The sequence below is a fragment of the Brassica napus genome, chromosome C4, assembly GCF_020379485.1.
Source record: "Brassica napus cultivar Da-Ae chromosome C4, Da-Ae, whole genome shotgun sequence".
In the NCBI taxonomy this organism is placed as follows: domain Eukaryota; kingdom Viridiplantae; phylum Streptophyta; class Magnoliopsida; order Brassicales; family Brassicaceae; genus Brassica; species Brassica napus.
This window is the reverse complement of record NC_063447.1, coordinates 6,574,324-6,596,058: the sequence shown is the minus strand read 5'-3', so window position 1 is coordinate 6,596,058 and position 21,735 is coordinate 6,574,324. Positions and strand designations below refer to the sequence as shown.

The 21,735-nt window shown below is 36.3% G+C and overlaps 2 protein-coding genes across 3 annotated transcripts; one reads left to right on the top strand and one right to left on the bottom strand.

Annotated features, from left to right (window-relative positions):
• Positions 1 to 5,739: 5,739 nt before the first annotated feature.
• On the bottom strand, positions 5,740 to 6,609 carry LOC106408685 (pre-mRNA-processing-splicing factor 8A-like). Its single transcript, XM_022701668.1, has one exon. The coding sequence runs from the start codon at positions 6,607 to 6,609 to the stop codon at positions 5,740 to 5,742; it is 870 nt and encodes a 289-aa protein (XP_022557389.1).
• A 292-nt stretch (positions 6,610 to 6,901) lies between these two features.
• On the top strand, positions 6,902 to 8,976 carry LOC106407353 (nuclear transcription factor Y subunit B-1). Of its 2 annotated transcripts, XM_013848211.3 has the most exons (7): positions 6,903 to 7,095; positions 7,165 to 7,373; positions 7,684 to 7,813; positions 8,131 to 8,136; positions 8,255 to 8,338; positions 8,423 to 8,484; positions 8,731 to 8,976. In XM_013848211.3, exons 2-6 carry the CDS (start codon positions 7,171 to 7,173, stop codon positions 8,429 to 8,431), a joined length of 432 nt encoding a protein of 143 aa, XP_013703665.1. In that variant the 5' UTR covers positions 6,903 to 7,095; positions 7,165 to 7,170; the 3' UTR covers positions 8,432 to 8,484; positions 8,731 to 8,976. The 2 variants fall into 2 exon arrangements, with proteins under 2 accessions (XP_013703666.1, XP_013703665.1); XM_013848212.3 differs by lacking the exon at positions 8,131 to 8,136 and having other exon boundaries at positions 6,902 to 7,095.
• The last annotated feature ends 12,759 nt before the right edge of the window (positions 8,977 to 21,735 follow it).

Below are 21,735 nucleotides of genomic sequence, written 5' to 3'. Positions count from 1 at the left end.
GATGTAAGGGATAACACCTCCACCAGCATTAATAGTTCATTTGGTGAGAGTGATTCTCTTCACTTTCAGATCTTTGCTGGCGTTTCCAGCCAACTCAACATCTTCTGCAGTTAAGTATTCCAAAACCGATGCCGTGTAGACAGCAGCAGTGGCACCAACTCTCCCATGTGCTGAAACTCTTGCCTTGAGTTGACGGTGAGTACGACCCCACTGAAAACTGAAATTAAAGAAAAACAAAATCAACATAGAACTTGGAGCACAAAGGCAAGCTTCTCAATTATCAGACAGATATCTTCTAGTAAATCTACATCCAAACTACGACAAAAAAAAAAAAAAAAAAAAAAAAAAACAAAGTGATGTCTCAGTACAAGAATTTCTCTAAAAATTGAATCGTACGTAAACTAAGCAAAAGCAACAGCCAGTAAGCAAAACTCAAGACAAAAAACAAAGGCAAGAAGTGTTAAAACACGTTTTACGTGTTGGTTGGCATGAACGGTGACGGCATGGACGGTGAGCTGAAATTGTTGACGTTGGTTTTGTCAAAGATTGTGAGCCACCAAACACCTTCTTCATGCTTATAAAAGGAGAGCTGAGGTGAAGAGGAAAATCATCCCAAAACAAGAAAACAGAGAGAAAGAACGAGAGAGGAGAGGAGAAGAAAAAGGAAGAAAGAAAAAAAAAAAAAAAATCTTTTTTTTTCTCACAAAAAATCTTCTTTAAGAAATTACTAGTAATTTCTGAGTGTATTTGGGATCGGGGTGTGAGTTGTGAGCTTGTAAAAATTCCCTGGTTAATAATAAAAGATCTGTAGCAGGTCCGGAGACGTAGGCATCATTGGCCGAACTCCGTTAACAATTTGGTGTGTGTGCTTCTTTCCCGCTCCCATAAATTCTGGCTTTCCGCAAAATTTGACCGCGTATTTCCTAACAACTGGTATCAGAGCCTGAGTTACGGTGATCGGTCAAATTTTTGTGGGGTTACTATTCACGTGAACAGTACTTCGTGAATAGTGAATTTTGTCGGTAACATCGGTTTGTCGACGAAGGTGTTCTAATACACGGTGGTTCCAGAAACGATGGGAGGCGAAGACGGTTCGGCGCACAGTATCGGGAAATTTGACGGTACAGATTATGCATTCTGGAGAATGCAAATCGAAGATTATTTGTACGGAAAGAAGCTTCATCAACCGCTGAGCAAGAAGCCTGAGAAGATGGATCAGGATGAGTGGGAGCTCCTTGACAGACAAGTTCTGGGTGTTATAAGGTTAACACTGTCGAAAAACGTTGCTCACAACGTTGCGAAGGAGAAGACCACAGAAGGGCTCATGAAAGTTCTCTCTGATATGTATGAGAAACCTTCGGCAAACAATAAGGTGTTTCTCATGAAGAAACTCTTTCATTTGAAGATGGAAGAAGGTGGCCTGGTTGCCGCACATGTGAACGAGTTCAACACGATTGTCAACCAACTGTCATCGGTTGAAATCGAGTTTGAAGATGAAGTGCGAGCACTGATTTTGTTGGCATCTCTGCCAAATAGTTGGGAGCCAATGAGGGCAGCGGTTAGTAATTCTGTGGGTACTCAAAAGCTCAAATTCAATGATGTTAGAGATCGTATCCTTGCTGAGGAAGTTCGAAGGATAGACTCTGGGGAAGCATCAACGAGCTCTGCTTTCAACGTGGAAAACAGAGGGAGAAACCCAGATAGAAATAACCGAAGTAATGGCAGATCGAAGTCAAGGAATGGACGGGGTCAATCCAAATTCAGACAGCCTGCAGAGTGCTGGAATTGTGGAAAGACAGGTCACATCAAGAAGAATTGCCGAGCACCACCGAAGAAGGAAGACAACACTAGAGGCGGAGCCAATGCAGTGACACGTGAAATCGCTGATGCATTGGTAGTGTCTGTTGATTCCCCGAGGAAAATTGAAGCTCGTGATGCAACTGCAAATACCACCAAAGCGTCAATCTCCTATGTTGATAGCCCAGTCGATTCATGGGTGCTTGACTCAGGAGCGTCGTTCCACACCACACCGCACCATAACATCATGGAAAATTATGTTGCGGGAAATTACGGAAAGGTATATCTTGCTGATGGATTACCTTTGGACATAGTTGGTATTGGAGATATCAACCTGAAAATGTCAGACGGACGTGTGTGGAAGATTACCAAGGTCAGACATGTGCCAAAGTTGATGCGAAATCTGATTTCAGTAGGTCAACTTGATGATATGGGGCACGATGTTAATTTTGGTGGTGGAGCCTGGAGAGTCAAGAAAGGTTCCATGGTGGTGGCTAGAGGTCATAAAAGAGGCACTCTTTATATGACGACGAGTTATCAAGACACTGTTGCTGTTGTCGAGAATGCCAAACAGACCAAGTTGTGGCATTGTAGGTTGGGACACATGAGTGAGAAAGGGATGAAACTCATGGTGGAAAATGGCGCTCTTCCGGATCTGAAGACGGTGGATCATCAGATGTGTGAAAGCTGCATCCTTGGGAAACAGAAACGAGTTAGTTTCTCTAAAGGAGGAAGAGAGCCAAAGTCTGAGAAGTTAGAGCTGGTGCACACTGACGTGTGGGGACCCGCTCCTGTTGCATCGCTGGGAGGTTCATACTACTATGTGACCTTTATTGATGACTCCACAAGAAAAGTGTGGGTTTACTTCATGAAGAACAAGCATGAAGTGTTTTCGGTTTTCAAAATATGGAAAGCCATGGTTGAGATTGAGACGAATCTCAAGTTGAAGTGTTTAAGGTCTGATAATGGTGGAGAGTACATCAGCGACGAGTTCAAGAGATATTGCGCTGATAATGGGATCAAGATGGAGAAGACTATTCCTGGAACGCCTCAACAGAATGGAATAGCGGAAAGGATGAACCGAACCTTGAATGAGCGTGCAAGGAGCATGAGATTGCACTGTGGATTGCCAAAGACGTTTTGGGCAGATGCAATCAATACCGCAGCCTTCTTAATAAACAGAGGACCGTCTGTACCGTTGGGATTTAAGATCCCTGAAGAAGTTTGGAGCGGAAAGAAAGTAAATCTTTCTTATCTAAAGGTGTTCGGATGCTTAGCTTATGTTCATATTGATGATGCTGCAAGAAGTAAACTTGACTCGAAGTCTAAGAAGTGTTACTTCATCGGTTATGGTAACGCGGAGTTTGGTTACCGGTTTTGGGATGATGAAAATCGGAAGATCATCCGCAGCAAGAATGTTGTGTTCAACGAAGAAGCGTTGTACAAGGATAAGCTAAGAGAAGGCTCGGAGAAGAAAGAGCCTGGAGCTGTTGACTTAGAAGATATCCTGACACCGGAGTTGCCACAGGATACCGCAACAGCAGAAGAAGAAATCTCTCAAGACGAGAGTGGTGAGGCTGAAGAAAGTGATGATTCAGAAGTGGTCCCATATACACCAGTCACGGAGTTACGACGGTCAAGCAGAATCATCAGAAAGCCAGTAAGATTTTCTCCATCGCTCAACTACATTCTGCTCACAGACAGAGGCGAGCCTGAATGTTATGAGGAAGCTATGCAAGTTGATGAGTCGATCAAGTGGGAGCTTGCAATGAACGACGAGATGGACTCGTTGTTATCCAATCACACGTGGGAGTTAGCAGATTTGCCTAAGGAGAAAAAGGCATTGCATAACAAGTGGGTCTACCGAATAAAAGAAGAACCTGATGGAAGTAAGCGCTATAAAGCGAGGCTTGTTGTGAAGGGATTCCAACAAAAAGAAGGCGTTGACTACACTGAAATCTTCTCTCCTGTAGTCAAGATGGTGACCATCAGAACGGTTCTTGGGCTGGTAGCACAAGAAGATCTGCATCTTCAACAGATGGATGTGAAGACGGCATTTCTTCACGGTGATTTGGATGAGGAAATTTATATGAAGCAACCCGAAGGCTTTGAGATCAAAGGGAAGGAAAGCCTTGTTTGCAAGCTAAAAAGGAGTTTGTACGGCTTAAAACAAGCTCCAAGACAGTGGTATAAACGGTTCGACAGCTTTATTAAAGGCGTTGGTTTCTTGAGGTGTGAAGCTGACCACTGTTGTTACTTCAAGACGCTTGAAGAGTCCTACTTGATATTGCTCCTATATGTCGATGACATGCTGATAGTAGGAGCAGACTTGCACGAGATCAATAGCTTGAAGACGAAACTCTCAGAAGAGTTTGCGATGAAAGACCTTGGAGAAGCAAGACAGATTCTAGGGATGAGAATCAGTAGAAGCAAGGAAGGTCTTAAGCTATCACAAGAGGAGTATGTGAAGAAAGTCCTCAAGAGGTTTAACATGGATGACGCGAAGCCAGTTAGTACTCCCCTGGCAAGTCACTTTCGGTTATCCAGAGAACAGTCTCCAAAGACGGAAGACGAGATGGCATGTATGGATAAAGTTCCATATGCTTCTGCTATAGGAAGCCTGATGTACGCGATGATATGTACAAGGCCAGACATTGCACATGCAGTGGGAGTCGTTAGCAGATTTATGAGCAATCCAGGGAAGGAACATTGGGAAGCCGTTAAGTGGATTTTCAGATATCTAAAAGGAAATCCAAGTTTATCGCTACGTTTCACGAAGTCTAAGACGGGATTGCAGGGATATGTTGATGCTGACAATGGAGGTGACGTTGACAGCACGAAGAGCACAACCGGGTATGTCTACACCTTTGGCGGTACTGCAATTTGTTGGGTTTCAAAGTTGCAGAAAATTGTATCTCTATCAAGCTGTGAAGCTGAGTATGTTGCGGTAACGGAAGCAACAAAAGAGATGATATGGCTACAGTCTTTTCTAGAAGAGCTAGGCCATGACCAAGGGAAAGGTGTGTTGTACTGTGACAGTAAAAGTGCCATTGATTTGGCAAAGAATCCGGTTTACCATGCTCGGACGAAGCACATACATCGTCGATATCATTTCATCAGATCCGCGTTAGAAGATGAAATGTTGGTGCTTGAGAAGATCCCAGGAAGCAAGAATCCGGCAGACATGCTGACGAAGGTCGTGCCGTATGATAAGCTGAGGTTGTGTGCAACCTCAGTTGGCTTGTTGGAGTAACAAGCTGGGAATACCTGCTACATTGATCAAGGTGTGAAGACAGATTGAAATCAGTCTTCAAGTGGGAGATTGTTAAAACACGTTTTACGTGTTGGTCGGCATGGACGGTGACGGCATGGACGGTGAGCTGAAATTGTTGACGTTGGTTTTGTCAAAGATTGTGAGCCACCAAACACCTTCTTCATGCTTATAAAAGGAGAGCTGAGGTGAAGAGGAAAATCATCCCAAAACAAGAAAACAGAGAGAAAGAACGAGAGAGGAGAGGAGAAGAAAAAGGAAGAAAGAAAAAAAAAAAAAAAAAAACTTTTTTTTCTCACAAAAAATCTTCTTTAAGAAATTACTGAGTGTATTTGGGATCGGGGTGTGAGTTGTGAGCTTGTAAAAATTCCCTGGTTAATAATAAAAGATCTGTAGCAGGTCCGGAGACGTAGGCATCATTGGCCGAACTCCGTTAACAATTTGGTGTGTGTGCTTCTTTCCCGCTCCCATAAATTCTGGCTTTCCGCAAAATTTGACCGCGTATTTCCTAACAAGAAGTGCATTGTAGAGAAATCAAAGTTTGGGTCATATAAAACTACAGAAAAAGCAAGCAAGCTAACTATAACTCTTAATTCATAATTAAAAAAAAAAAAACTCTTAATTCATATAGAAAGAGAAAAACCAAATTTAAATACTTGTTGGTGCTGAGACTAGTAAACTCCAGTTGTATCATATCCTAGAATAATATCTCTGATCTCCGACAGCGTCAGATCCCATGCGTTCACGTTGTTCTTCTTTGCGTACTCAGAAAGGATGAGATCTCTTAGCGCTACCTCCACCGTCATCCATTCAAAATCAGTGAGTGAGGGCCAGATGTGATGCGGCTCAGTGACAACAGACTCGTCTGGCTTCAACAACATCTTAGCCTTGTCGTTATCCACATGAAGCGCACGTAGGATCAGAACGAGTCTCGAAAAGGCGGTATACGGAGAAACACTCTCCAGCCAATCATCATAGACATTGAACAAAACCATCTGCGATTCCGTCGCCTTCGAAACCACATCACCAAGTTTCTCAATCTTAAGACAAGCGTGGAACGGAAGCTGAAACTCGCTTCCTTTGATAACAATGTTTGGGAAATCCAGCAAGTGATCCTCAAGTTGATCCAACATTCTGTTACGAGTAACAATGATTTGTTTCGGCTCTTCTTCAACGGGGAGAGTCCTCACAAGTGCAGCAACCTCTTCAGCAGTTATCCGGTTCGCCACCTGGCCGAGGAGCTTCTGACCGGCCCAAACACTTGCGTGGATAACCTTGAGGAACAGATGTCCAGTTCTTGGATTTAAAATAAAAACTGCACCATTGGTCGGCGTAGTTGTTAAATTTCCCTCGAACAAATTGTTAACTGTGACATGATAGACATTGGTATCGTCAACAAACCATTTATTTTGACTGGTGAATATTTCGCCATAGTTTTGAAGAGATGATGACGTAGCATCGTTGTTGCTCGATATGGCTAGGGTTTTAAAATCCAAACAGTGGAACGGAGGAGATGACGTAGCATCGTTGTTGCTCGACATAGCTAGGGTTTTCAAATCCAAACAACTTTAGTGAGGCTAATCGAGTTACGAAAACCCCTAATAACCATTCTTCGGTTGAGTCGCTTCTCTTTTTATCTTAATCAGCGGGAACGAGTAGTACTTATATACAAAACTAGGAGGCGGTGTGCAGAGGCGGTTATTCAAACCCGCACAGCAAGCTAATCATCGAATATTGGGCCTTTGTTTATGATAATTGGGCTCCCATAGGCCCGTAGCCATTACATTAATAATAAAGAGAGAAATAAAAGTAATGTTCGTTAAGTATTCTTAATCACCTTGCTATTACCGGTTTAATGCTTGTCTGGGACATAAGCTAAAAAACACAAGTGAATAACATCCTTGTAATAAAAAAAGTTAAATCCACAAGAACATCCATTACAAGAAATCGTGTGAAGACAATCTTGTCTTAAAGTCACTGCGAATTGTCTAAAGCCCCTAACGAATCCCAATTTCCGAGTTTTTAGGGTTTCTATCCGAATCTTCAATTTTGCTTCCTAATTTGTAGCGATGTTTGAATATTTCTTCTCACTGCAGAGTAAAATGGCGGATACGCCTTCGAGTCCGGCCGGAGACGGCGGAGAAAGCGGCGGCGGATCGGTTAGGGAGCAGGACCGGTACCTACCTATAGCTAATATAAGCAGGATCATGAAGAAGGCGTTGCCTCCAAACGGCAAGATCGGGAAAGATGCGAAAGACACTGTTCAGGAATGCGTCTCTGAGTTCATCAGCTTCATCACCAGCGAGTATGTGTTGTTTCTTCTTTATCAATCTCTCTCTCTCTCTGAGTTTTACCTTAGTAAAGTCTTTAACTTTATTTGAGTTCTATCAATCAAAGTGTTGGGACTTTATTCTTGGAGATGTAAAGTTATATAATCTTTGAGAATTTGTAAGGGATGGAGATATAAAGTTATACAATCTGTGGAAATATGAAACTATCTGAATTTTTTTTTAGGTCCAGAGACTGTCATTTGGGATATTTATCTGATCTTATATTCTTATGTTTGATTAGTAGAGCGTGGAGTTAATATTTGTTTCTTTTTTTCTGGTAATCAGGGCAAGTGATAAGTGCCAGAAAGAGAAGAGGAAAACTGTGAATGGTGAGGATTTGCTGTGGGCAATGGCAACGTTGGGGTTTGAGGATTACCTAGAACCCTTGAAGGTATACCTTGCGAGGTACAGGGAGGTAAGTTACATTTCGACTTCTTAACCCTCTCCTTTTTACACACACTTTTACATAATTCAAACCACATTAGTTATTGTTGTTTGGAACTCGCCATGAGATAAATCTAGCTATTTCTTCTATATGTTCTCTGTAGTTCTTATAGCAAGAAAGATAAATTTAGATCAACTCTCATGATGCATTTCTGCTTGTCGAAAACTTGTGAAGAACTATAGACATGTTATTTACTCTCTTTCGAGTTTTAAGCTTTTGCTACCGGAGACTGATTCAGTCTTTTCATTTCCATGTGTATGGTTGCTGAAACAATCCTGCTGGTGCAGTTGGAGGTAAATAAATCCCATGTGCCGTTTCAACTTTTTAAATTTAGTTTTTACCACCTCCAAGAGAAATTCCGATTCAGAGTTATCCATTGGTGTCTTATATTTTGTTATGGAATCATGACAGGGAGATAACAAGGGGTCAGGAAAGAGCGGAGATGGATCTAATAGAGATGCAGCTGCTGGGGGTGTTCCGAATGAAGATATGCCGGTATGATTTTGACAAATGTTACAGCTTTTTTGTATTTTTTTTTCTTTTTGTTTCTTACCTGCCTTCATCATCTTGATTGCACAGAGCTGGTGAAAGAAGTTGCAAGTGAAGTCTCTAGAGATAAAGAACAACGCCAAAATGATCAGGTAATTCCTCTATCTATCACACCGGCTTGTTTATACCAAATGAAAGAGCATAGTAATCTGTATGCATGTAGGTTGTATATCCAAACCTTTCACGCATTACAGTAAAAGTGCTATAATAAACTTACCTTGTCATCATGTAGGTTTTATTGTTTCATGAAGTAGTTGTGGCTGAATCTTACCTCTTAACCTTTTCATCTCCTTGACAACGGTTTTGGCTAACGTGTAGTTTCTCTAAAATGTGTGCAGGGAATACTTAGAGATCCGGTTTTAGTTGGTTGTAGTCGAAGATTTCTCTTTATTAGATATGACAACTCTTTGAAAGAAGGAAAAAAAGTTTGTCCACAAGCTCTCTCATCTCTTAGCTTCGTTTATGGATTTCAAAACTTGAATATGAATGGACTCACTCGTGCTTCCAAGTAAGCAAGAGGAGATTGTAACTTGCATGGTCCTCATTGTCCACAATTCAATCAGTCTCTTAACCATTTGAAAACATGACACAAACTGTTTCTCTCTTACCATCCCACAACGTAGGGACGCCACTTAGTAAGTTGGATATAATAACTCCAGCACTCTATGCATAACATGCATGACTATAATGTTTTTGTAAAACCTCTGGAGCTACACAGTAAGGTCTCCCAACAACATCAGTGAATGTTTCTCATGTTATGGGAAGAAATGAGAACATGAAGATGGAGTTAAAACAACAAAAGAACATGTGTTTAATACCTGGTTTAAAGAAGACAGAGAGACCAAAGTCAATAATAGTCTTGAGTGTTGCTTCTTCATAAAAACAAGAAATTCTGAGGCTTAAGTTCTCGTAAGTTCAGCAGATTTTCTCTGAGTGTAATGACCTCTGTATAATCCTATCGAAGAGCTCTCCAACATGAACAGCTACTGCGTCTTCAAATGAATCCATTAGTGTTTAGCTTCGGACCCACGCATGTGTTTACCCATTCAAATTTATTAAACCTAAATAAATAAATAAAACACTAATTTTTATTTTCTTCGTCTCAGTTTCTGTATCTCTCTCAAAGCTTCTAGCGATCGTTGTTTCTCTCCGACACCGAAACACACGAACTACTCAATAGCGACGTTACTGTTAACGAATCCAGCAACACCGAAACGTGAGATGACTACAAGACCCGGGTTGGTCCTAGCTTTTGCAGCTTTTCCTTTCTTGCGCCGGAAGCGAAGGTTTCTAGAAACCCTATGGAACATCTTAGGTTTTGCTTCCGAGTAAATCTCACGAGCTGAGCTGATCAGAGGAGGAGGATAAGAAGAGGAAATGAGAGAGTAAGGAGGGGTGATGAACTGATGATGAACAAATTAATGGTCATAGTATGGGTATCTGGCATGAGCCGATAACGAGATGCCGTGGGTGCTGAGGATGCTTTTGAAATATATTCAGACATTATAGTTTGGACAATTTTCTTTTATGAAGGGATGAATTTTTTTATTCTAATTCAGCCTTGACAGTAGTTACATTCCAGTATAGCGTGAGCAAATTATATTTTAGATATGTGTTATATAACATTGGCTTTCCATTTGTTTCATTCTTTTTTGGGTTAATTTGCCAAACTACCAAATTCATAAGGGAAATTAAGTGAATGACACTGATGTTGACATAACTACAGCTTATAACATTTACTTTCTTATTGAACCGGTTTATACCCTTGGCTTTTGCAAGTAGTCGGTTAAAATGGAAAGAGTGAATGACGTCTTTGATTATAACCGTGGACGAGAGTTACAGACAATCACGTGATTAAATAAAGTCCACGTCAACATACTATATAAGATAGTAAACGTCTAAATAGTATGGTATACGATAAAATATGTTTGTGAGTTCTCTATATAAATAAGAAATTAGATAATATTGGGATTCAAACAGTTACTTATATATTTTTGGATGTACTCTCATCAGAGGATAAGACATACACTTTTCACTTAATTACCACAACCGCTAAATAATATATCCAAACCCCTACTTTAGTAAATCTAAACCCTAGTCAGGAAAATATAAATCTAATAAAATCTATAATTTTTTTTATATATTAAACTCATGAATGCACATTTATTTGATTTGAAAGGTTGCATATGGTCTATTCCATACAATATATGATAAACCAATCTTACCGGAGAAACCTACATATTAAAGCTGCTCACACCTTCAACTTACTATACCCAAACCCCTAAAAATTAACCGATTTATAACAATGATACAACAAAAAATATAAACCCTCTTGTATCCTCGTAGCAAATCATATGTTGTTACTCGTAAACCATAAACCCAAATAGAATGTAACAAAATAAATAACATAATACATATTGTTGAAATTATGAAATGTTTATGATTGCATGGAAGAAGTTGATGTTGACCTCAACCATACTCTTCACCTTCTAAATACTAAACCCTAAACTCTAATCAGTAAACCCTAACCCAAATATAAATCATAAACCTAAATATAAATCATAAACTCAAATAGAATGAAACAAAATAAATAACATAGTACATATTGATGAAATTATGAAATGTCAAACCAGACCCTCTCACCTTCTAAATACTAAACCCTAAATTTGAATCATTAAACCCTAACCCAAATATAAACCATAAACTCAAATATCAAAATATAAAAAGTACATAATATTATGTAATATTAAATTAATTATGTAAATATTAAACTATACAATGTAGATCATAGTACGATTTTACAGGTTCAAAAACATGTACTGATAGTTAAAACTTAAGAAAATTACAAACTATATTTCCAAACAAAATAGAGCACTTTTTAGTAATCATCAAATGGAATGAAACGTGATAAAATAGTATAGTAACATAATATATATATATATATATATATATACACATAAATATGTAAAATCGTATAGTAACAATTTACTGAAATTATCAAATAATGTACAAATACTATACTGTATTACATAAGTCTCAAATTACCAAATAGTATATTGCCTAAAATTTACAGTTACTAACTGCCGGAATATAATGTAATGAAATATTACAGAGAATGTATGGGACCCCATCGCAATACTTCCCCGTAATGCTTCTACAATTCCAAATGGTCGTCCTCTAGTCAGTCTTGATCAGCTCAATTCAACAAGGTTGAAATAGTTATTTACCCTTTTCCGGCGAGCTAGTTCAAATCCAGTCACTACAAGAAATTTGTGTTTTAATAGCAGGACAGCATAACATTTTTTCGATTGTGCTATGGTTGACATACCTTTAGTTTTAATATAGCATTTGTATATTCGGAAACGCTATAGAGTGATATAATAGAAACACTATAATAGCTTATGGTTTAATAGCAAAACATAATGAAACGTTATGATAGCTTATGGTTTAATAGCAAAATAAAACAAAACGTTATGTTTGCCTTTTTAAATCTCTAAACCCTAAACAAGTTTTTAAACCCTAAACTCTAAATACAAATATGAACTAAAATATTTTAACACCAAAACTTAAATTTAACTTCGAATTTAAAATATCAACTCAAAAATTAATCTTTTTCAAAAACTGATCTCAAATCTTAAATTCAATACCCACAAAACTCTAACCCTCAAACCCTATATTTTAAACCCTTATTCTAAATTCCAAACTTTAAATTTAGACTTTAAATTAAAACTTTTCAAAATTAATGCATCGAATCTTAAATTATAAATCATAAAAATATTAAATTTATTTACATATGTACTTTACACTAAATATATATAAATATTAAATTTATTTACATATGTACTTTATAAAATGCATTTTTATGAATTTTAAATATAAAATGAAATATAGTCGCTTTGTTAATGTTATATATCATTAACTTTATAAATGTATATGATTATTTAGTTTTATATAAATAAATTAGATAAAGATAAAATTATAATTCCTAAAATAACTATTAAATAAAAATAGTTTTTGATTGATTAATTTTCAATCATTGATTGCTTTTAATATAATGGTTACAAATCAATTTTAGTCAATCCTCGTCCTTCCTCCTTGTTGGTCAAACTATCAAAATAAGGATTACAATTTGTGGCCATCGATTGTTTTTGATCTTGTGGCCTAAGATCAAACTTCTCTCTTACGATACTTTTTTTTTATCAACTCTTTTCTTACGATTAACAGAGTCTTCTCCTTCCCTAGAAAGTCAAGTCTCCACTCCACTCCAGTCTTATTCTCTCTGGTTCATCCTCCCCGTAGCTTTGTCATTCACAACAGCGTACCAAGGGTCGCAAAGAACCCTAGACAGCCACACAAACCAACCTTTCCGATGTTATCAGCATCTGTGCGCTGCTAACGCTTCCCCTGCAGATCCAATCTCTCCAGATCCTTTCTCTTCCAAAGAAAAAGATCCATTCTCTCTAGATCCTTTCTCTTCAAGAGATTCAGAGATGGCGGAGCAGCGCAGGTGGCAAGGTGGAAGATGGAGGAGAACGTGTAGCAGCGCTAGTGGCAAGGCGGACCACCAGAGGAGACAGAGGAAAAGGCTGACGGCGGTGGCCCGAGCTTCTCTCCGCTGAGACGGAGAAGACAGAGGAAGATGAAGAGGAAGAGGAAGAGGAAGACAGTGTTGGCAGATCCCGAGCTTCTCCCTCCTGCGTCTCCGCTCATTCTCTCCGACGCTGCCGCTGCCGCTGCTCACCTTGCGGCTTTGACGGAGAAGACAATATGATGCGGCTGGGAAGTCTAGATCTAGGTTTTTTTTGGTTTAGTTTCTTTTTTAATTTGGGTTTAGTTTCTTTTTTTAATTTGGGTTTAGATTTTTTGTAATTCAATTTTAATTAATAAATTAATTTTAATTTATAAATCAATTTAATATATGAATTGCAATTTCGATATATAATTTTCCAAATTTTATATATATGTATATATATATATATATATATATTTTTAATAATATAAATAATAACAAAAAATGAAACGCTATTAAAAAAATATTTAATTGCCAACCAAAAAAGTTATCGTACATAAAGATAGCCGTACAAAAAAGTGCTATCTAAAGTGCTTGACCTACTATGTCGGGCGATGATACAACGCTATTAAAAAATATTTAATTGCATACCGAAAAACGTTATCGTACATAAAAATAGCAGTGCAAAAAAGTGCTATCTAAAGTGCTTGACGTACTATGACGGACGATGATACAACGCATCATAAACCGCTATCGTATCGTTAGATAGCGTTTTTTGTCTGCTAATAAAAGCATTTTTTTCTTGTAGTGAGTTTTGAACAATTGACTTGGCATTCCTAAATCTTCCATTAAAAATCTGAGACACCGAAAAAGGTAAATGTGTTTACATGACTATCAATATACCATCGGCCAACAACATCCAGAATATGCTTATAAGAGTACTATATTCCATGTTTACATATCTCCATGGATGATTTCATTAAATATGTTGAATGAAATCTTTTCCATTTATAAATTCACTCATATGGAATGACCTATAAATGGAATAAAAAAAACTATTCAATACAAGCCGAGACACATAAACTTCTGGTAAATCTATCCATACAGGGGTTCCATACCATAAACTTCTGGTAAATCTATCCATTGAATAAACTTCTGGTAAATCTATCCACAAAATAGTACAAGCCGAGACACATAAACTTCTGGTAAATCTATCCACAAAATAGTACAAGCCGAGACACATAAACTTCTGGTAAATCTATCCATACAGGGGTTCCATACCATGCGATCAGTATTGTACTATTTTGTTATAATATATGTATATTTCAGATACAAATAGATCTAGATCCACATATTTATACATCAATTCACATTTACAAAGCTATTCCATTTACCAAATTTGAAGGAAAGACAATATGTTCCATTTCATAAAATAGTATAGAAATAGTACTATCCTTCCAACTCATCCATCAAAAACCTGAAGAACAAAATGAAAATGAAGACACACGTTAGTTTACAAGTTGGAAGGAAATGACAGCATATGAGATAGTTTACTAGTATATGAATTATTTTATGCTTAGGTTAAATGTTTAGTTGTGTCAATCCCAAATAGCCTATGCGAGTAAAGAAGTAACATATGCAATTAGAATTGTACTATCTGATATAATATATAATTTATATATATGGAACGGAACAGATGTTCAGATAGAATGGAAAGCAAATAGTATATTAGTTCTGATATGATTCTTCAGAAATAGCAGAAGAATGGAATGGAACGTAACCAGTCTCTAAAGCTAAGATTTTCCATTTCAAATAGCATATGTTCCATAAGATATTTCATTTCACACAAAACTATCGCAAAATAGACTTTTCATTCCAAAATCACTATCCCCTTCGCAATATACAGATGAGTACGACGGACCGAGAAAAGTTTTAACTCTAAACCAAAAAGAAACTTACGATATGGCTACGGGGTTGGAAATCGAGATATCAAGTCGAATCGATTACTGAGGCCGGAAATCTAACCGCCACTTCCTTGGGTCTTCTTGTGATTTCGACAACTACTTACTTCACCGCAACAGACGCTCCCTCGCCCAAAATGACTTCGCTTACGGAAACTCTTGCCGGAGAGAAGTAGAGGAAAAGAAGAGGCAAGGCTCTGATGTGAAACTATTCAACTGCCTACTCTTTTACCGATTAAAATGTACGTGTAGAAAGGGTGTGATTCTCGAAAATCCACGATGCTTGTTTTACCCAAAAGTTGGGTTTAATTTTAATTTTTTATTTGACAGGTTTTCCCGTTTGCTTCCAGAGGTAATACCTCGGCAATAATACATATAATTCAAGGGGAATAGGAAAAATGTAGGGCAATTAGATAGTCACTTAATTATAAATTGCTTGATTCTTTATTATAATTTTGTAACATAATTATGCAAACCATCCCAGTGGCTACATGAAGTTGGAGAAGATGCCTGACTCTTTAATTTGAAATATTTTTACCCCCAATTATTTTTCCAACTGTCACACTATGTTACATGGAATCGGTTTTTCTACATGAAGCGGAAACGTTTATAAGCGTGGAAGCGATTTTTTTTACAAAATTAGGAAGCGGAAACGCATAGAAAGCGTATAATATATATTTATATATATATAGTGTCGCCAAAAAATATATATTAACATTTATATATCATGGAACAAAATGCTAAAAAGACTATCTAGACTAAAAATTCTTTTAAAAATTATAATATTTATTTTGCTTTCTTTAACTATGTAAACTTCCCATGGATTCAATATATAGTATAACTGAATCTGAACAAGTAATTTGACAAAGATAAAACTATAGATAAGTAACTTAGGTTGATCAATTTGAAATTTTCTTTTGGTTGTACGTTTGAGCTTATTGTATTTTTAACAAAAAAAAAACATAATCTTCATATTATCAAGTCAATGTATTTATTATATCAAAGTGGGCTTATAATTTAAAAACAATTTGGGCCAAGTTATAGAAAGCTTACGGGAACAAAACAAAACAAAAAGACTTCTTCGTCTTTTTCACTGTAAAACCATCGGCGATGAAATAAGCGTTCCCGATCTATAAACAACACGATTCCAACTTTGAATCGTGCGTTTCCACATCGATTCCAAACTCTGCTTTTTAGGAATCACGATTCTGGACGATTCCGGACGATTCCAGACGCTTCTGTTTTCGCTTCCGATTCCGGAGCGAGAATTGTAGCTTAACCGACGATTCCATGTAACGACACATTGTTAAAGCATTGGTTTTTAATTTCTTTCTTCATTTAATTCCATATCTGGTGACTAGTAGACACACTAAAATTCTCAAGAACAAAAGTTTGTTTTGACTAAAGGCATTATAGAAAGAAAAAGACAAAAGTTAATGTTGTCAAATATTCAATTGTGTTGCACTAGCATTACTATGATTACTTAGATGAAGACTAAAAATGCCTTTTTACTGTGAACCCAGGTTCATAGTATAATATATAAACATGATAAAAAGAAATTTCAACAAGAGTATGAATGAAGGTTCAAGGAAAGTAATATATTCCATGCCTTTTCACTTAGCTGTAATAACATGTCTTCTATAAATAAAATGTAAAATTAACAAGACTATATGATATGTTGGAAAGAATCATGAAGCCTCCACTCTCACTTTTTTGTTAAACGAACCTTTCCTTTAAACAATGGCCTTTGGTATTGGAAGGTCCACTAATAACAAAATATAAATATATAATAAGAAACATAGTTGGGCTTTTTCTTTATTCCCCTGCAATCACATGGATGCCAACATGAGTGGGTTTCGGACTTAGGAATCATGGGAAGCTAACAATCATATTTGATACTGAGTTTTAGTGGCAACATTTACATTTTTATTTGATGATCATGATATCTGGATGCCCCTGAGAGAGATTGGACTAACGCCTAATGACTGTCCACCAGAAATTTGGGCACCGGAGAGCCCGCCGAAAGCATTCAGAGAGGCTGGTGATCACTCAATATTAATCTACCAATGGCCACACGCAGCTTGGACATGGACTCCTCTGTGTTGGGTCCAAAAGTTCTTCAAGATAGTCACCACAAATCCATCGGCAAGTGCGCTTCGAACCATGCCTTATATATTGTGTGATATTGACAACGTAATACGACATACGTGGGATAGTATTTTTTAACTATAAAATTTTTTTTAAGTATTATATTAATGAATTTATTAAAACATTTATAAGTATACAAAATTTTACATATACAATCTTTGTTGCTGAAAACATCTATCTATACTATTATTTGATAAGTGAATTTGCTTATTTGTCATGTTCACTATAATTTTAGGTTCGGTCGCTATTTATTTTCATTATTTAACTGAGTACAAATTAATATTAAAAACATTATCTCAAAATATATGGAAAACGTGTTAAAAAGAAAGAAAAGATAATTCCATATATTTATTTTGTGTTTATCCACATCTTTCTTTCTTATTCGTTAATTTTTAAACTTAGTAGTATATATACACATATAATAATTAGATTTATCATTATACAAAAATATTAAAATAGGTATATAAAAATAACTAAAATTTTATTTTTATTTGTTTGTAAACATAATATGTCATGCCATTTTTCTAAATTATTAAATTTATTTTAGTATTAAAATACTATAAAGAAGTATATATGCAACAATAATTTGATTTATATTTGTTTGTTAACATGATTTTTTGTCGTTGTATTTTCAGTTTTATTCTTATTATTGCAAGAATAAAATTTATTTGTTGTTTTAGTAAAAAAATAATATTTATCTGTTTTTATTTTAAATTTAATTATATTTTAAAAATATTTTCAAATTATCTGCCTCCAAAAGAGAATATTTTCCAAATATTAATTTTATTTACAACAAGTACCTTATATTTATATAATTTAAAATTTTACTATATTTAAATTTATTTTTTCAAGAATTCACATAATTCTCACTTTGTTTAAATTAAAATATATTTAAAAGACTATTATGTAAACAAAAATGTGATTCTATTTTTTATATAAAAACTGTATTTTCCAAAAATTATTTGTTTTAGCTATAATTATTAAAGTCTGAAAGTTAAAAGATTTTTTGAAAATGAAAAAATGATTTTATAATAAAAAAATACTATTTTATAGGAAAATAGCAATATATATTTTAAAGTAAAAACAGAGATTGACTACAACATTTAGAAATGTATATTACAAATGACAAGAAATGTTCTTATATTATATATTACATATTAATGTTTTTTTTGTCAACATGGTTGGTTTGTTTGAGTATTTATTCATTTATCATGGGAGGTATTTCACAATATAATTATACATATATCAATAGTTTTATTTACTTTGATTAATTTAATATGTAAAGTTGAGTTTAGTTTAACATTCTGTGATTTTGATTTATTTTTAGATTTGTAGGTTTTGGTAATTCCAAGAATTTGGTTTAATAACATCAGTTTATATTAATACTTATATATTTGTTTATTTAATTAGATAATTGTTTATAAGTTAATATAATAAGAACTGGTTAAAGATAGCTACATATTTTAAAATAAAAATATTAATATTATTATCCCAAAATAATGTTTTAAATCAATAAAAGTGAAAATTAAGAAACCGGAAGATTCATAAAATAGTATAAATTTTTTTGTCAACTTAAAATAATATAAATTTATTGTTTGGTTTAAAAAATTTGATCTTTAAATTAATTGTACATTTATTAATAAGTATCTATAAAAAAGTTTGTCCGTAAAAAATTTATGTACGTATGTGCGGACAAAACACTTAGTATATTGACAAAACACTTAGTATATTGATAAGGGTGAAATGATATTATCAAAAAAAATTATATTATCGAGTTTCGACAAATATTCCTGTGTCTCGTCAAATTAAAGAACTATACTTAAAATATAGTATTCTTTATATATTTTGTGTTTATATTCGATAGTAGTTGTATTATATATGATGTTTATACTACAAAATTTGCAAGGATTTCAACCACGAACTACTTGTTACTACTTAACAACAGAGAGATCCTGCTCGGCCTCTCGTCCTCATAGCATAACTGTTTGCTATTTACAAGATTTGGAGAAAGAGAAACCATCAAACATCTATAACTCCATCTCCTCTCCTACTCAAGCTGTGAGATTCCTGATGACAGGTTGGTCCGAAATCAAATTTAAGCACCTGGTCCACAAGACGTAACAATGGTAGCTAAAAATTACTGTTTTGGTTAAGAAAATCTATAGACTGAAGATTTTCGTCTACATGATAGTACGCAGTCGTCATATATTTGGAAAATATTAATAATAGTTTTTGGTTATCACGTTTTCCCTTGGTGTTCACTATCAGACTATCAGTATAATTCAACAAACTAGATAACAATAATGTTGAATTAATAGGCAAACTTGGATCTCTATATTTGGTCAGGTTCTATTAAACTATAGGTGGGTGTAATTTTCACCCCCTCTTTTGTGGACTTTTGATGGTTTGTTTGTCCTTCCTCATTTTGGAGTGTGCAACTGTAGTTTAGCGTATATTTTTTTGTTGTAATCTGTTTAGTATAATTTTTCAGTCAATAAGAACTGTTTCTTCCAATTTATATATAAAATCATTTAACAAATTAAATAGAAAATAGAAAATAGTATATGTATGCCATTTCTTATTCAATAAAACTATATAGGTAGTTTTCATTTCAATAGTAGTACTATTTTGGGCTACTTTCCCCCCCTCCCCCCCAAAAAACGTATAAACGTTGCAGAATTTTTTTTTTGCTAAGAATGTAAATATCATTGCAGTGAATGAAAGTTTGGTTACAATTGTGATTGAACCAGAATTTGCTTACAAAGCTATTATGTTCTTAAGGGCCGCAAAAAAAATAAAAACCCCTAAGAACTAGGATTAAGATCAAAGCAATCCGATGAAGGTAAGCTATGAACTTAATAAGTGAATTAGGACAAGAGATAACATATGACTTCCCAAACATACCACTTCTCGATCACCGAAAAGAACCAAGAGAATAGCTGTAGGCCGTTCAGACGAACACTCACCAGAAGGTGGCTCCGAGCGGCTTCAACGGAGGCGGCTGGCAACGGCTCCGGGGCACCACAGGAGGAGGACGCCGATCAAACTAGCCTTCAGCTAACACAAGAGAGTGGAAGTGTAAACCCGACAGTCCACCGCTGAAGATGAAGAGCAAGCTCCAGTCAAACGTAGGCGGTACAAACAAGCTCCTCAAACCGGCCACGCGACCACAATATGCGGCAAGAACCATCAAGGGAAGACACAAACGCTTCAACCGGAGATATGCAATAAGGGAACATGAAGTACATATAGAGTTGACTGAGAACTCCACAACAACAGGCGGGCAAAGAGGGGATCAAAAACTCCACATTCAGGCAAGGACACCTTCGGAGAAGGTCGTCCTCAATACCCAACCTTTAGACATCAACCAGCGAGAAGGGAAGCTACAACGATCGCCGAAGCACGCCATGGGGTTGGCTCTCGACCTATAGAAAGAGGTTCTCTGTGGCAAGCCTCGAGACCACATGTCACTCAGATCTGAGCTGAGAAGAGAAGCACTAAACAAACCTTGAAACGAGCTGAGGAAGAAGGCGATTGGAGCGAGACGGAGAGGCTAGGACAGTGTTGGCAGCGATGCGACGCACAATCCCGGCGAGACTCGGGTCTCGAATCTGACCCAGATCCGAGCACAATTGGAGTATCCAAGTCAAATCAAGGCCCCATAGAGACCCACAACTCGTCGCTTCTCGCCGAAGCTCCAGAGAAGCCAAGGAATCCTGTGGATTCTGTTAGATCTCGAAGAGAAATCCAGAGCATCCGAGCAAGGAGAAGAGAAAAGGCAGGGACCGCAAAGGGTAGAGGTTAGAACGAGAACTCGAAATCGTTGTCCCACGGTGACCGGAGACGGAACGTCACCATATACCGCGAGAAACAGGGGAATCCGGCGGCAGTTCTAGGGTTTTTGACGGTTGGGAGGAGAGACTCTCGAGAGAATCGGTTATGGTTTATTAGTTGATAAAAAAAAAACTTTTGTTACAGGAACTTTTGTTAAAAAAACTTTTGATAAAAAAAAAAAACGTTGCAGAATTAAGAAGCCGAATAACTTTTTTTACGTGAAAATCCGACTCCGTTACCTTTTTGATGCCACGAACGGTCGAAGAAGAGAGGCAACTTTGAGTTTAAGTAAAAAGCAAGATTCTATACGCTACAAAGTTGGGGTGTGTGAACTATCAACGCTTTTAGCCAACCTCATACATGAGCGAATAAGCATTATAGCCTTATAGGTAACACTTGAGTATTATTTTTGTTGAAAATGGCGAACAATAATTCCCAGCCATAAGATTGTCAACTTTTCCATCTCTATCTGTCCTTTTCGTGACCTTAAATTTTCACACAATGATTTCTCTGCATTTGCTAATTAGTACTTATCGAAAACTTTGAAATTCAAAATTCTTTTTTTCTTATTTCATTTGAATTCCTAAAGTTGTTTTTGGTACAATGAATTCCTAAAGTTGAACGTTAGGAAGAACTTTTTGTAAGTTACCGACTACGGTGACGTTTCACAGCCCATACTGAATCATAATGCAAGTTGGACAAGCCGAACATGATAGGCTAAATCAAGGATTTGGCTCGGCGTCACTGCATGGCCATCGATCCCCTTGGTGAGGTTAGAGCTTTTGTCACTCGAAAAGAAAAAAAAGTTTTTAAGTTTCTCAAAAATCGTTTAAATCTCAAATAAACTGATTATATGTTAGGCGTTGGGATGCCTTCCCTTTACACAGTTT

Bases quoted from the DNA above. Each gene is read 5' to 3' on its own strand.
- LOC106408685 (XM_022701668.1), bottom strand. From the start codon at position 6,609: ATGTCGAGCAACAACGATGCTACGTCATCTCCTCCGTTCCACTGTTTG.
- LOC106407353 (XM_013848211.3), top strand. From the start codon at position 7,171: ATGGCGGATACGCCTTCGAGTCCGGCCGGAGACGGCGGAGAAAGCGGC. The intron at 7,374-7,683 runs GTATGTGTTGTT...TCTGGTAATCAG, and splicing joins ATCAGCTTCATCACCAGCGA to GGCAAGTGATAAGTGCCAGA.